The following is a 16,728-nucleotide window of genomic DNA, read 5'->3' on the forward strand; positions in this document are numbered from 1 at the left end:
AACCTTGCAAAAATGAAGGTAAGCTAAAAATAAATCCAGAGAAGTGTACAGAGAAGAGTCCCCTTCCTTTTTGCCTGCACTATATTCATTTATCTTAACTGAACACCAAGAAACATCACATTATCATGGGTCATGGTGCAACTCCATTTAAGCCGCTAACAGTCTTGCAGCAAACTATTAGTTGGGAACGTTGTTGTTTCCAAACAGTGACCAACATGATTTTGCAAAGTATTCACCTGAGAAGAACAGGGAAAGACACAGCAAGACAGCAAAATGTATACATTCCCAAGTATACTTCTGACCAAAAAAAGTACTAAAGAAGCACAGAGATCCACACGGCTGTATTTTATTTAAAAATGATAGACTGAATTCTTAAAGTACTTCATATAATTTGAAGAATTTTAAGTCTGAAAATACAGAACTTCCAATCAACTCTACAAGAACAAAACAAGTTAAGTCTGAAAACTTACTTTCAAGTTATTTATACATAGACTATTAGTTTGGATGTTGCAATTGTAACTATACTTGACCATAATTTGTAATTCTCTGGATCAGAGAGATGTGCACAGAAACTTTTCTATAAGGGAATGGGGAATTACGGGATAAGTCAGTTTGTGGCTGAACATAATTAATCAACAATGTATAAACCTCCTATACAACAACAACAAAAAAAATCCAATCAGCTGGCATTATGATCTAAAATGAAAATGAAAAGCAGCTTCTTCAATAACCAAATCTTTTCTAACACAACCAATAATAAATCCATCCAGCAATCTCTTTTGTCTGGTGTAATAGTACCAATGTCCTCCATAAGGACTGCATGCAGGTCTGCCACAGGTCAAACAGAAAATTACCTTAACTTTCTAAACCAGAAAAAATGCCGGGGGCAGAATGGAGCAGACAGACAACTATGGGAGTCCATTACTACCAGTTGCCTGCTACAATCCAAAAGCTAAGAGACCAAGCTGAAGACCTATCTGATGTGCCAGGAAACACACACCTCTCCCCTCCACAGGCTCTGTGCGTGCCATTTCCCAGCCCACTGAGAACAGGCAGTACTTCAACCCCATCTTGCTTTATTGTGTACGAAACTTGTATAATACTTACTGAACAGAGGAGTGAATGAGTTAGCTGATGGAGATCACCCAACTGCCCCAGAAACAAGGAGCTGTACGCTTTCTAGTTTTAATTCCGATTTCCTTTCACTATCAGCAAGTTTTAACCTTCCACTACAATATCCTAAAGACAGAAATGTAGCTTTTTATGCTACTTGGTCACCTGCTACATGGGGGGGGGAAAACCCAGGTAACACTACCCCAGGTTTCAGGTATTACTGGGAAGTCAAGAAAGCTTTCACAAGTACCCTCCCAGTGTCACCATAAGTTAACTGCTTTGTAACAGAGCTTATTATTATTCATTAGCTTATTATTATTATTCATTAGCTTATTTCCACGTATCAAGTTGAAATAGATGAAAACTATGTGTGCAGGAATAGAATATGAGAACAATTGAAAGCATGGTTTGTTTGTTTATTTTTAACCTGGTAGAGCTTTGGATAGGGAAGGGGGACATAACACATTGAACAAGGAAACTATTTTGAAATAATCACCATGTTCTCCAATTCTAAATCCATTTCCAGGAAGTTAACTTAGTGAATGATGAATCTGATTTTAAACAGCTAAACCCAATGGCCAAATTAGACCTGTCTAAACTCTTATGAGATAAATATCAACATGATATATAATGGGACAATTCCCTGGCCACATGGAAAACTAATTTGTGAACAGATTCCAATGCTAATTTCAATACGATGGGTAGTTGCAATAAAAACAAAATACCCTACTTCTCCAATATAGCTCATATGACTGAAAACAGATTTTTCTAGCTGTTATCTAAGCTATAAACAAGGAAATATGATAATACAAATATAACCAACATACTAACAATAAATGCTTAAAGACAATATTTAAAAACCTAACTAAAACATTCAGAACTTAAATATCAGAACTTGCTTTGAAAAGTGCTGCCCATAAATCAAATTCCAAAGTAAGTTGCATTTGCATAAGTATCCTGTGCACTGAATACAGGATATTCAGTTTAGGCTTTGATTTCATACTGAATCATCTGCTTACTTACAGAATACATCAGAAAAAGCAAATAACCAGCAGAAGAACCACAAAACAACCTCCCTCCCCCGCAAAAAAAAAAAGAGGACAAAAAGGACACAAATACAACAGACTTGATAACACTTACTGTATTTCTGTGTCCCTCTTGTCTTGTTTTGCTATTTAACAGCTTCCTTTCTTGTTATGTACCTGAGATTAAGAGGTATAAAATACTATTTCAAAACCTGCTATCTCATTACTATTTTCTGATTTCTTTGCAAATTAAAAATACTACTGGTGGTAGAGTGGGGGAAGAATAGTTTGGGCGTACAGTATTTCAGGTTCCAATTCATCTCTGAGTGTTTTACATACAATAGAGGACATAACCTGTTGACATCCTGTTGACTGATGCTAGAAAACCATCTAACCTAGCAGTAGTATCTTGATCAGTTCAACTCTGGCTTCACGTAGATATACAGCAGAGTTACATAAATGAAAAAAGGATAAATTGCATACTCAGTACTGAAGCTAGATTCTGTGTTAAATCAGGTCAAAATGCACTCACAGCTTTTAGTGCAATATACATGCTGGAAGATACTTAAAACACCCACAGTTCAGATTTTAGAAGAAAAATACCTCAGCTAATTTATGCTAAATTTTTAACAGTTAAAGTTATTATGTGTGTATATATAAAAGGCTATTGAGCAAAGAAATGTCTTATGAAAAATATTTTTAGATTTCCTTGATTTGGAAACAGCAGTCTAAACAGATGAAAAACTAGCTTGCTCCTTTTATTGCAAAGACATGTTAGGAAAAATCAAAACAATGAAAGAAAACCTCACAGAGCATTATTCTTCACGAAATAAAAGCAATCATTAGCCACACCACAATAAAAACTATGGTAGAAAAACATTTAATTAAAAGACAATGTTTATCCCAAAAAAGGTGATTATACCAATTTTTTGCTAGGTTATGAGTATAAATTACAACTCCCAAATAAAGTGGGAAAGCTAAAAAAGTTTGGAAGCATCTCACAAGAAGATGACAAACTTTCAAGTGCTATAGGGCAATATATTATTGAGCAGCAAACATGCCACTTGGTTCGAGTACCTCAGAATTTGCTTCAAAGAGCTCAGTAGAGCAAGGCTTTCAAAAAGCAGCTTTACAGTCCTCTGCAACGCACACTAAGAGCCAGCTACCCTTCTAATGCAAGGGATTATGAACACATGCAAAAATATCTCTAGCTCTATATCACTTAGACAAGAGAGGGACTTGCATACATTAACCAGAAGATATTCACTGAAGAACCACTGCTGTTGCACATATAGAAGTAAAAGAAAGATTGGAGAGTCAGAAGAAAAACAAGCACCACAAGAGATGGAAAATTTTGACAGTGTTGTATATGGACTTGAGTATAATCATCCAAGAATAAGGGAGACCACCAGCACTTCATAGAATTCCACTGCCTTGCTAATTACAATTCCCAAAGTATTCCTCTTAAAAAAAAAAAAAATAAAGCTTTCCTACTTTTTTCTTCCCCTTCCCCACAACATTTTCAAATGATGCATTTTTCTACCAAAACATTTGGCCTATGCAAAAGAGATTTTGCACACAGAAGTCACTAATGTCTCAATTTGTACCTTTTCACAAATTTAAGATCGCCACAGCCAATTCCAATACAAATACCCACTGCTCTTTCAGTGTCAGAACACTATTTAACATTATTAGGTAATGAAAAAAAGGGCTCATATAAGGTTGTCTCAAGCCTGCAGTGACTCTCAGCCTTCAATGTTAGTTCAAACCACTATTGAAATAAGAATATTTTAGCTTTTACTAAGATATTACCAGAGACTCTTAAAATGAATTAAACTGCTATGGGATATGAGAGACTGATCTTTTGTGAATTAATTACTAATCAAAAGATTAAAATACATAAACAAGCAAACGTCCCACCTCAAGCACAGGAATATACAGCCAGTTTTCACAGTGAAAAGAAGTTACCAATGTGTTTGCCCCACTTCCCCAAAAAACTGTACTCAGACTGCCATGCTTCAACAATTCCATGAATAAATCAAAAAGAGTGGGTGAACAAAGACACAGTAAATTTTGCTGATAACAAAAAACATTTTAAAATAAACCTAATTAAATGTTAGCACAGAGTTGCAAAGTTAAGTTCTCCATGAAATTGGCAATACAACAGCAGATAAAATTTGGTGTAAATAAATACAAAAGAAACATGTTAAAAAAAATAACTCAATGTCATAGCAATGTGGTAACTACTGTACAATATAAGAAAAAAAAATCTTATTATTTTTCTGCACAGATTTTGAAACAATATCACTTCAGAGCTCAGTGACAGTCCAGAAATGTAAGACTTACTAACAAGTAAGAAAGGAATACAGAATGAAAGTATCATCATGTCATGCAGAAAATGATGGTATACCCTCATCTTGACTAGTGCATGCAGCTGTAGTCACTCTAACTCTGAAGTTATACAGAAGAAACAGATAGATTCAGAGAACAGCACCAAGAACTAACCACAGATTAGAAGTTACTATACAAGCAGAGACCAATAGATTATGATTCTTCAATTTGGTTGAGGAGACACATACAAATGGCATGTAAAATAAAGATGTTTGTGGAAAACCAAAAAAGAATTATGAAGTACATCAGTAACAACCAATTACTATTCAGAACACAGGAACATGGTGGAAATCAGTTAAATCACTGATCAGCACACTTAAGACAAAAACATCAGTATTTTTGCCACAACTTGTTTGTAATTATTGCCAAAACTGTAGTCAAAGTCAGAGACATTCACAACTCTCAGAGAACGAGTCCACCAATAGCTATAGGAACAATGTCCAAAAGGTCAGCTCTGTCCAGGACATATCCTAAGCGCTGGGCTTTGCCAGGAGAGCGCAACAGTAAAGGTGGCAAAATATTTGCCCTACACTTACACTCTTTCCTTAAGCATCATTGCTGGACACCATCAGACCATCTATACTGAATTGATCAGACCTTCAGCAGGAGTTGGGAAAGGAAGATCTCCTTTAGCCAGTCTTCCACTATCTTATTTAAGTAGCCTTTAACAGGTATGTACTTAACTATCACCAAATTCCAATTCTATTCAATTATCTTTCTGTGCCTTTGGAAATTCCAGCCAATACTGGGCCAACAATTTAAATTCTTAAATAAGTCGGCCACTGTATTGTGACTTTTAAAGGAAAACTCCAGTAGTCAGCTGCACACAGATTTAAAAAAAAAAAAAACAAACACAAAAAATAAACCCCACAAAAAAAATCACAAGATAAAAATACTAAGTGGTACCTCTTGAGGTTTCAACTTTTCTATGTCTGTGGAGAGGTCTGAGCTTTTTCCATGAAGACTGCCATTTTCCTGTAAACAGGCAAGTAGTAACAACAATTAGGACAAGAGTAACATTCTATATTGAAATTATGGGGAAAAGCACTGGATTTTGAAGTTAAAGTTGAACATGCAAGACAATTATAACTTATGTAAATTCTGTATGTTAATCACCACAAGGAATAACCGAGGAATGTAAAAGGCTTTGCCCTGCCTCCTGAGAAACTGATCTATATTCTTACAATACAGACCCACACTTTAGCTCTTCCTCAGAGTCATCTGATGTGGCAGCATAAGAAGTAGTAGTCAGAACTTATCTTTATTTAAAATTCTGAACTAGTAATGTGTCTCATTAGTTGAAAGAAAACCAAAAAATAAAGACCATACATTTTACCCAAAATTTATGCATGCAAACTTGAAGCAGACTGGTACATGAAGTCCAGTGCTTTTTCAGTGATTTCAGTGCAGAAAAGAACTTCCTTTGTTCTACTTTTTTGCAGAAGAACATGGCCATGGCATGAATTAATATGTGTCTCAACCATTACTAATTCTATATACAAACAGTATATATTTCTAGTGTTCATCACTTTTTCGGGGAAAACACAGGAATAGAGTTTTCCCATAAAAGGAATTCAAATGCATTTAAATGACATCCCAGACAACCATTCTTTATTGTTTCATTCAGAGCCTCTACAGAAAGTTGGGTTTTTTCCCCTCCCACTACAAAATTTTTAGGTGTAATGAGTCTCTGACCAGACCTTCATCAGCCAAATCCTGTGAATTCCTTGATAGCCACTTCACACCAATTCTGCATAGTATCTATCCTAACCCTGTGGGACAGGCTTTCCTCATTCCTCACTGCATGAAGATGATATACTACATAAAACCAAGACGACACATGTGTTTTGTAATCTTTCAAAGCCTAGCACCAGGGGCTGACACCACCTAAGACAACCCAGCCACACCAGACTCTCAGGAAAATCTAAACCTACCAGCATCCACTACGTGATCAGTGATCTCGTCAGGAACTGCTGCCGTACCGACGCTTCAGGACTGCGGGGCCAACAGCCCACAGCTAAGACGACCCCAACAGAGAAGTTTTATGGACAGTCTAATGTCCCGTTCTGTGCTAACATCAGACTTGCTCTTAAATTTGTATCATTTAGCAAGTTTTCCAAGAAGAAAGTTAGTGTAGGAAGACATTTGTAAAAACATTCATCTTATAATAATCTTTCCCTAGAATTTAGGACTATTGGGTTTTTTTCTTCTCCCACATGATTTCTGCTGCCTTCAGACAAATAAAAAAATCCCTTATTGAAATGAAGATAACTTTACCACCTCAACACTACAGGAACAAATGATTTATTTTTTTATTTTTTTTTTTAGAAAAGCAAAACATACAAAGCATTGTTTTGGGAGACAGAGGGAAGAGGTGAACCTGATTATTTCATTTTTAGCTTATAAATCCAGAAAGTTTGTGTGCAAGTGTTTGGTGTTCTCCTGTTCTAAATTTTATACAGATGTACACAAAGCCATACTATAAAAATCACTAAATTCAGCCACAAATACAAATAGGGAAATAAATTTACATGTAAGTATTTTCAAAGTCTCTAACTTTCTAAAAAAAAATCAGATAGCATTAACTGCCAATTCTCTAAAATTAAACACACTTTATGATGTATTTAGCTTGAATGAAGACTTGTTAAAAGTTTAAACAAAAATGAATGTATTTTCTTCAAAAACAAAACAACAAAGAATACCACATTACAAGCTGTAAATAATTGGTGCTTCAGAATGAACTCTCAGTATCATCTTAAATTACTAGCATGCAAGAGAAAATTCCTCTGCACTTTGCCAGCAGAGGAAGAAATACTTCAATAACATTCTGGGGATAGATTCCATCAACTCTTAACAATATATTCACTTTGGCTACAGTCCAATTGGCTTTAGCTGAAACTGTCCTAACATAAGTTATGATTCAGCAAGAATTGTTTGCTGGAAGGATAAATTTATTTTTTTCTCTCTTGCTTGTTTTTTCTTCTTTTTTTGAAATTTTTTAATATATAAACTATTTTAAGTCCAAGTTACAATTGCTGGAGGGAGAGGGACACCTGATAGTTATAAGAATTTAACATCTCTCTATTTCCTGAAGCCTTCCATAGGTATCGAGACAAACCTAGATCTACATTTGCTTTTCTTAATGATACACCCAAATAGCACTGACGTCTTCCTATGATTCTAATTTCTGGTATGCCTTGGTTAGAGCACTAGCATCCGCCTTTATTACCAACTTTAGGGTATAATGCTATAATTTGTGAAGGGCTTGATTCTTGACCAATGTTTAAATTTCTTAGTCTTCAGTTATAGTAAAAAAAAGCCCCAAACCAAACAAAAACCACACACGCCACAAAAAATCCAAACAACAAACAAAACCCAAAAGACAACTAACACACCAGGCACCCTGACTTTATGTTACTGGAATGTTAGCTAGCTGATCCTTCAACATAAAAAAAATATGGGATTAAAATAGCTACAGCCAATGAATCACAAGCTCAAATTCCAGATAGGTCAGCTTAACTCACAATTGATTAAAATTGATCAGCAACATAAATGAGTGTCATAACACCAAACACAGTAAGAATACAAGTTACTTAAAGGTGTGTAATAAGATTCCATTTCAAATGTAGAAAAGGCATCTAAAGGCTGGCTTCATGCCTCAAATTACGCAGGATGTTTTAAAAGCACACCTAATTTCGATGTTGCACAGAAATACTTCCGCAACTCAAAGTTCTTCTATCCTTTTATTATAATTTCTTTACCAAAGATCAATGGAAAAATTAGGACTTTACAATAAATCATTCTAATGCTTTCTACCAGACAGAGGTTTAAACAATACCCTGTGAGCCGGACAAGACCTTGCAGTCAACCCACTTCATTCCACAGCAAGATAAAGCCGCAAAGGTGGAAGAATTAACACAGCTCTCTGGCTCAAGGGTACTGAAATCAGAACAGGTTATTTAGACTAGGCCCATCACTTATGCTGTGTATTTTAGTAATTAATTCATTAGGTACTTAGCTCATTGGTTTTTTAGGGAGTAGATATTCATAAAAAGAAAATTGAGTAGATGTGATTTACTAAGAGGAAATCTTGCTTTTGTCCATTGAGTTAGGTTTTAAAAAGGCAATGTTATTTTAGGATATTAGATACTACCAAAACCCTTTAGCTCAATAAGCAGGATGCATGAAGCTACAATGGGAACAGGAGGAAGGTGTTTAAGAAGAGACATCTCTCTCCAACATCATGACACAGCACATACTACAGCTGGCTAATGTTAATGGAGAGGCAAGCTCCTACACTTTGCCAATAAATCTGCTCCTGAATAAGTAACATGACTTCTGTTTTCATTTTCTGACCACAAGGTAAATAAAACACATTTATATCATTCAAGTATACAGTTATGTACGACTTATTTTCATAAATTCTTAACCTATATATTTTTAACCTTAGAAATCTCAATCGCTATTGCAGCATATCAAAATCATTAAAGTCTGTGAAAGATGCTAATCTGTACATTTAAAGGATATTACCCTTTCAAAAACATTGCCAAATCGTCTGCTCATTTTCATTGTACATTCCCATAAACTTCCACTGTGAATTATTATGTGGCAATCTTACCCTTGAAGATTCATATGAAGGACTTGGCTGACCACTCGTTCCCCAGGATGTGGCACCTGTTCGCTCATCCATACCTAGGAATAAAAAGAAATATACAGACCTATAAGAAAAAAATAGCAAAAGCATAATGTTCTCTGATGCAACCTGAAAGCAAATGCATCCGCTTCCATACACTTAAAGAAAATTCATCCGTTCCATCTACTTAAAGCAGTATTTCTAAAAACAAAACTTAAGATGAACAGTTTCCTTGTTAATGAAGCTGGCTACAAAGCAACCTACTCATTTGGACACCTGCAGCTGCTGAAAACAGGAGCATAAAAAGTCAAGAAGATTTGCCAATCTGCAGTGTCTACCCTACCCAATCTGTAAGAAATTAGCATGAGTAACAAAACAAACACAACAATGTTAGCCTGTTTTTTTGCATAGCCTGATTTATCCTGCATCTTAAGCGCTGAATATTGCAGCACATACTGTGAAACGTATGCTTGTTATCTCTACTCTTTGCTCTCATGTCTTGCTTAAGTATTATAAAACGTGCAAAATTATTTCCCCTACTTGGTCTTTACATGACTAGCAAGATATTTCAGCATAAGGGGAGGAAAAGGCAAGACAGACTGGTTATGTTTCAATGGCTTAAAAAAACCCCACAGAGACTCATGGTGTCTGCCCTACTAAAACAGGAATCTTTTTGAACTCTGTAACGGTTCTTTTAGAATCGGTTCCCTTTATGCAAATCCAGGTTACAGTTCAAAAGAGAAAGGGGAAGGAAAAAATAGGGAGATCTTTAAACTCAGTATCAGTATGTATATCCCGTGTATTATCTAGCCAACACTTAGAAATATTGTTGCCAACACTTTCTGCAGTTACTTTCTATTCAAAGTTAATTGGTCAAACCCTCTTTAAATAACATTCCAAAACACTAATTGCAAAAGTACCTGAATTCCTATAGCTAATTCATTCATATAGGATAAGGCTACTATTCTGTAATTAGGTTCCAGATTATTTGTATCACAAGATATTTTTTTAAATTTATTTTTAAACAGGGGAACACTTCCATCCTAAATTGCAACTTCCATGCACTTTGGCCTACAAAACACAACTCATTAGTTCTGTCACCCAAACTTCTCTCAAAGAGTTTTGATATAGAGCATGAATTCTTTATGTGATATATAGTATAAACTACTTATGAAGTTTTATCATGTCATAATTTACAAATAAGAACTAAGCGCCACAATTCATAAGAGCTGAGTGCAAGTTACTCCAGACAAGCATCCCTAAATCCTAACTTCATATTGCAATTATAGAATTTTCATGCATATATCTCTGACTGGCTGCACTACAAAATAAAATTCAAGGAAATACTGTAAATAACTACCTATGGAGTAATTGTATTCTAATCATTATTTCCTTAAGAAACATGTTTTGTGAAGCTACAAAATAATGTTTTGACCAAGACAAGCTGCAGAAGGCATGTTAAACTCAAAGTACAGTACAATCACAGAGATAAAAGCTACAGACACCTTTTGTGTACTGCAGGAAAGATCCTCAAGGCTGGAGAACGCTCTTTGAAAATGCAAAACCACCGCTATATTGAGCCGGCAGTTTGTGGAAGTTTGCTGCATTTTGCAGCTGACAGCATTGCTGTCGTTTCATTGTAACTGGTCCAGGAGCTGAGTAAAAAGTCGTGGCTGGCACTGACCAAGACAAAAGTAATCTTTTGGCACAACTGACTCTTTTCTGACAGAAACAACAGTGCTAGTAATCCAGTGATTATCATAACAAGTCTTCCATTGCTTTAGCTTCAAAAGAGACATATAGTAAGCAGGGGGGAGGAAGAAGAAAAGAAAAAATATCTTACTGCAAGACAAAGTCTTTGGGAAAGTCTAAGACACAGTACATTATATCAATCCATTTAGGAAATATGTCAGTAGATAATAGTTATGCATAGAGTGTTTAGATGCATGACCCCCAATCAGTAAAACATGTTACTCATTTAAAAATTGGACTCAGTGGGACATACGGACTTATGTTAAGGTTCTGCAAAATCAGCACATGTATAGCAAAAAATTCTCGTATTCTAATCCTACCATTTGAATTATGCAAATAAATTGTTTAAAGAAACTGCTCTAAACCAAAATGTAACAGTTTAAAATGAGGAGGAAAACTAATTTCTAAATAGTTCCAAGAATTCTTTCTTCTAAAGAAGCCCAGTACAGTTAGCTAGAGTAGTCAGGAGTATCAACATGCTTCCTTTTTTCTGCCAGGTGTCTTTTTCCTCCTTTTCATGCAGCATTTTGTCTTCTCTTACAAGCCCAAGACAGGCTTGCATCTAAACCTACTCTTTAATCAGAATTTGCACACAAGGCACATGCATTCACACATTAGAAGCTTCTTGAAGGCTATACGGAAGAATTTCATACACTGCATACAGAACACCAGCACTCTGACTTACTGCAGCTTGACATCTGGATTTGACTTGGAACAATACCCCTGCTGCCCTCGGCCCCCATCAGCACAGCACACACCAATCAAGCAGAAAACTGGCTAGTCAGCGATGCTCAACTGGGAAATCAGATACATGTCCACAATGGTGCTCAAGGAATCTATTCTGGTTTGTACACTAATGTTTTTTCCACTGATGACAGATGAAAACCAACCAAATACTGCAAAAGACAAAGACTCAGACAAACTCTAGCAGGCTGGGCACAAACAAACAATGCATACTTCAATACAGCCAAAGGTAGCTCTGCGTGAAAGAGCCAGGAGCATAAGATACACCTTCCAGATGGGAGGAGAACCTGAAGTGGGGAACGCACAGTAAGAAAGGGCACAGGAGTCATCTACGGTAATAAATTCAATGAAGTCTCAAAGCAAAAGTGTCATCAAAAGGGTTCAAGCGTTTTCCCGGGAAATGCAAAACAGAATGGAGGAACTAGGGGGATCATCACCTTCATATAACACCTTCCACAAGGCAACACAGTGTGCAATTCCAGTATCTACTAATTCATCACGGATCTTAAAGGGCACAGGAAAGCTGCGACAGTTAGCAGAGCACTGAAAAATATGCTGCACAGGGAAAGGCTGCAGCATCTCAATCTGTTTAGGCAATGCAAAAAAAAGGGGAAATTCAACCACTGTTATAAAGGTCTAATAACACAGATACATGCAGTCAAGGCAGACAGAAGTGTAATGAGGTTCTACCCCCACTTCCTTTTTTTAGTAGACATTGAGGATGGAAAGTAATTGAAATGACTCATGAGTCAATTTCATAGTTCTCAATCAAAATCAGCTACATCTATAGCAGACATGCCAGAGTTTAACTAGGGAGTAAGTCAGTAAGTGTGATCTTTGTTCGAGAGGATTCAGCTGGCAGCCTGTGACTGGTCTGGCTCACACAGCACCTCCACTGCATGCACTACCGCTGTCCCAGGGAGGACTGGCCAGTCACACAGACAGAGCGCAGCCTGAATCCAGGACCCCAGCCAGGCTGTAGGAAAGGCTGAGTGTCCCTCACTCACCTCAGGAAGATCAGGCCAAGCAGTCACGAGGATGCTTTCTGGCTTTGTGCATTGAATTCTAAAAAGGCTTTGCTTAATGTCGCTTTTAAGATGGCGGCATGAGCATTTCAAGCTCTTCTAGAAGAAAAGCTGTTGCCTCATTACTTCAACATATGTATTCATTCTGAAGAAACAGGTCCAAACATTCATCTAATAAAAAAATTGGATCTTACAATCAAACTGAAATGAAAGTTGTTTGTTCTTGCTGGTATAAGACAAAGAAGACCATATTTAAAACTTATTTCAAGAGACACAGGCTCTAATGTTCGTATAAACAAGATAATATACTTTATAGGGTTACCATCTGCTATGATGTTGATCAAATAAATGATTTGACAAAAAAATCACATTGTAGATTGCTATACTAGGTACTCAAGGTATGAGTTTCTATCTTTTATAGCTTCTTTATCCAATTTTGTTTCAGAGTAATGATATTCCTTCAGATAAGATTCAACAACTGAAATCAATTGCAAAAAACCTAGAGCACAAACCGTAACAGCCTTGATTGTATTTTGCATCTTAGACACCCAAACAAATCAATCTACCATTAGACCCTATATTGCAAAGGTCTATTGTGAAGTATGATACAAATTATTACCTAAAATTATATTTTATGTCTAGACTTTTAGTAAGGAGATGCAAAGAGAAATATTATTTGATGGAGAAATACTATCTCATTTAAAAATTTTAAATTTCAATAGGTTAAGACTAGCTCTCAGTCTCTTCTTGTTGATTCCAAATAGAAAATATTTCTCATTTTATAGTATGTTAATAACAAAAGCATTTATATTCTAACAAAGTACCTAAAATTTGCAAATCAGATAAACAAGTAAAGACAAGATATATTCCCACACTTCCCAGGGGGGTGTGGGGGTGTGGCACCACTCAAAACCAAAAGCAGCGTTGACAATATATGTCACATGGTGGGCTTAAAATATACAAAGTGAAGGACATTAATCAAATTGAGAAGAGAAATGAAACCTAGGCAACCTATCAACAGCCTAACCACTTAAGCACCATTGGGATAAATTCAGATGCAACATTATAATTAGGTAAAAGACAAACCACTTTCATTTCAAACTATATAAATAGAGGGCTTTCTCTCCACCCACCTCCCGCCCCCAAAGGAAAAGCAAGGGGAAGTACTTCAAGCCTGGGGGGGGGGAAAGAAGAATCATGAGAAACTTCAAATCTCAAGCCATACTGTTTCTTGGAGAATGTGCTGATTACCTTGCAGCATACGGATACAAAGGTCCCCCCTATCCCTCTGGATCAAAAAGGAAAGCTCCTCCCCAGTAACAGAACTGCTTATTAGAGGCACCAGTGGGAGTAGCAGAGCAGTATCCCTTTTTGTACCTTTTGCTCCAGAGAAGATTAATGGAAGTGCTATGGGTATGCCACAGAAACACTGCCTTGAGTCAAAGTTGTACAGTATAAACTCTGGACTCCACAATTCCTTCAGGAAACTTCCCGAGATAATTTTATTAAATTGCGTGATGCTGCTCACTCTCCTCCCTGTACTGAACCATGGAGTCGCAGATTGAACACTTAATCCATCATGAGGTCTGAAAGTGAGATTTCTCCTGGGCTTAACTGATAGTTTCAATATCCTTCCCCACCTGCCCAGTCAGGTTTATAACCAGGACAGTTGAGGTTGTTAACTACCAACCTCTAATGGCAGACATCTAAAAGCACAAGGAAGCACTGTAGGGACTGAAGCCACCCTGAGGGGGTATCTGTTATCTCCATTATTACACATAAAACACTAGCTTCCATTTGAATACTTTTCTTTGCAATGATCAGTTTGTAAGATGTGTTTGAAATATCGACAGTGATTATTAAAGCAGTAAATAAATTCATTTGCATTTTTGAAACACTGTTTATCCTGGAGAATCCTAGAGCATGATTATCTGACACAGCAAAGAGTAAGCATCCACTATGCTAGTTATCACGGAAAAATATTTTAGGGAATGGGCAATAAGATATGCTATACAAGTTAATTTCTATCCCCAGAATAAGCAATCACAATTAAAACTTGAGTAGAACAAAATTATTCAAATGGGAAGAATGTACAGCAAGTACACAACTTGCCTGGGCAAAACCCAGAACTTAGACCAAAATTAGCATTGACAGGTGTTAAAAATTAGTTGTAACCTAAAACATATCAGCAAATTGAATTCTCTCTTTATGGAAAGCTGTTTAAAACCTATACTTTCATACAGAAAATTATTTGTAAGAAGAGTATTTTCTCAGGTCAGAATACAACTTTGGAGTGTACACTTGAAGAACTTTTTCTAATACAACAAAATACTTACATTATATAGAATCAGAAGAAAATGGAAAAAAACAAATCATGCTGGTTCAGGAAAAGTGATTAAAAGCTTTAATTTAACAGTGTCTATTAACATCAAAAGTCAGTCCTGGTAATACAGTTCCCGTATAACTATCAAGTATGTTTTAGGTTTGTTTCCACTCATTACCTAAATACAATTTGCTACAAAAAAAGGCAACTACTACTTTTGCCTTAATTTCACAATCCTATTCATTTCTTGTAATAAGGCCCACGTATTCCCTAAGAACAACATTAGGTTATTAATTCCTGTAATAGTAACACTTACAGAAATGTCAGATGTTACCTGCTGTTCTTTCCTCGTATTCTCTGCTTCCTAGACTCTAAATCACGTCACCAAACACACCAAGTGACCTGGCATGACCTGGATACTTTAAATACAATACAACCTGCTCAAAGTAAAATTGGAACTGGCCTTTCCCACCCAAACTGTACTAAACCAGAAAACTGCACATTGGTACACCCATCTTGCCAGAAAAAGTACACCAAGTACAGTTCAAAGAGAAGAGCATATTTACAATACTGTATGTAATAATGCCGTACGCAATACATTTGTTATTTGTGTATGTTTATTCAGACAGTTCAAGCATAAGCTAATGACCAAAACTATAAGAAGAATTAGCATTTAAACTAGTTTGTTGGTTTTTTTTTTTTTTTAAAGTAATTTCCTTTACAATCCAGAGGTGCTCAGAGCATTACACGGTAAAGCTATTCTTTGCCCCTGAAAAAAAGTATTTCCCTTTATTAATACAAGCTTTAATATTATTCTTCCATTCAATTTAAGGTTAAAATTCTAAAAGGAAAATTAAAATGCTAATCTTCATGGATTATATCCTGTATAAACAATATTTACATGTTTACACATACAGAGTATATTTTGAAACCTCCCTGGTTACAAGTGTAAAGAAAGTAAACTAGCTTAGAGATCAAGTCTTTAGCAAGGATACAAGCCAGAGCTTTTATTCACATGCAAACACATACACAGTTAAACTGCTATTAAATTGCATCACGCTGCTTATTCTCCTCTCTGTATTGAGCCATGAAGTATCACATTGAACAGCTCTTAGAAGCAAGTCTCAGCCCTATGATATTAGCTATCATAATAATCCATTCTACTGGCAAATTTTCCTGTGGTTACTTCAGTTATGACTCAATAGCTTTATATAACCACACACTTTAAAACGTATATATATACACACCAAATCAAGACCAGTGTCACAAGACTGCACACACCAGGCCAAAAATACTCAAATATAGCCTCACAGTCAACAGCTACTGTTACCAACTGTATTACAACAGTACAGAAAACTGCCGATTCAGGCACCAGAACACAATATGCCCCGAGTCACACAGTGTGTAACTGAGGCACTAACTCTCATGAGCAAAGAAAACACTGCAACTGTGACACATTTTCTAACAACGTATCTAAAAATGTTAAGGAAAAGTGCTTTCAGTCATTTACTGTCTAACATGGTGTCCAGCAAACTTTGACCCTCTTGAAAACGAGCTTTAAGATCAACCTGAGGTCAGTATCCTTTCACGGTGTTGATAGTTGTCACGCATCTTTATGCACGCACACTTAAAATTATCCAACTGCAACAAATTAAAAGTATTGTTGATATTTTAAGATTATTAACGCATTAATTAACACTCAAACCTTTTAAGGAAAAAGAG

General features: G+C 36.1%; 1 protein-coding gene across 17 annotated transcripts in view; it reads right to left on the reverse strand.

The window, feature by feature from the left end:
- TCF12 (transcription factor 12) overlaps window positions 1-16,728 on the reverse strand; it is a 173,614-nt gene that overhangs the window by 117,015 nt on the left and 39,871 nt on the right. For 11 of the 17 annotated variants that reach the window (XM_054836446.1, XM_054836453.1, XM_054836442.1 and 8 more), the window contains 2 exons: window positions 9,148-9,221; window positions 5,436-5,504 (listed from right to left, as the gene is read on the reverse strand). In XM_054836446.1, coding sequence (XP_054692421.1) covers window positions 5,436-5,504; window positions 9,148-9,221 — 143 coding nt within the window. Of the gene's footprint in view, window positions 1-2,253; window positions 2,273-5,435; window positions 5,505-9,147; window positions 9,222-16,728 lie in introns of those variants that run through there. The other 6 variants (XM_054836451.1, XM_054836455.1, XM_054836450.1 and 3 more) reach the window with 2 other exon arrangements.

Source organism: Grus americana, chromosome 10 (genome assembly GCF_028858705.1).
Source record: "Grus americana isolate bGruAme1 chromosome 10, bGruAme1.mat, whole genome shotgun sequence".
Lineage (NCBI taxonomy): Eukaryota > Metazoa > Chordata > Aves > Gruiformes > Gruidae > Grus > Grus americana.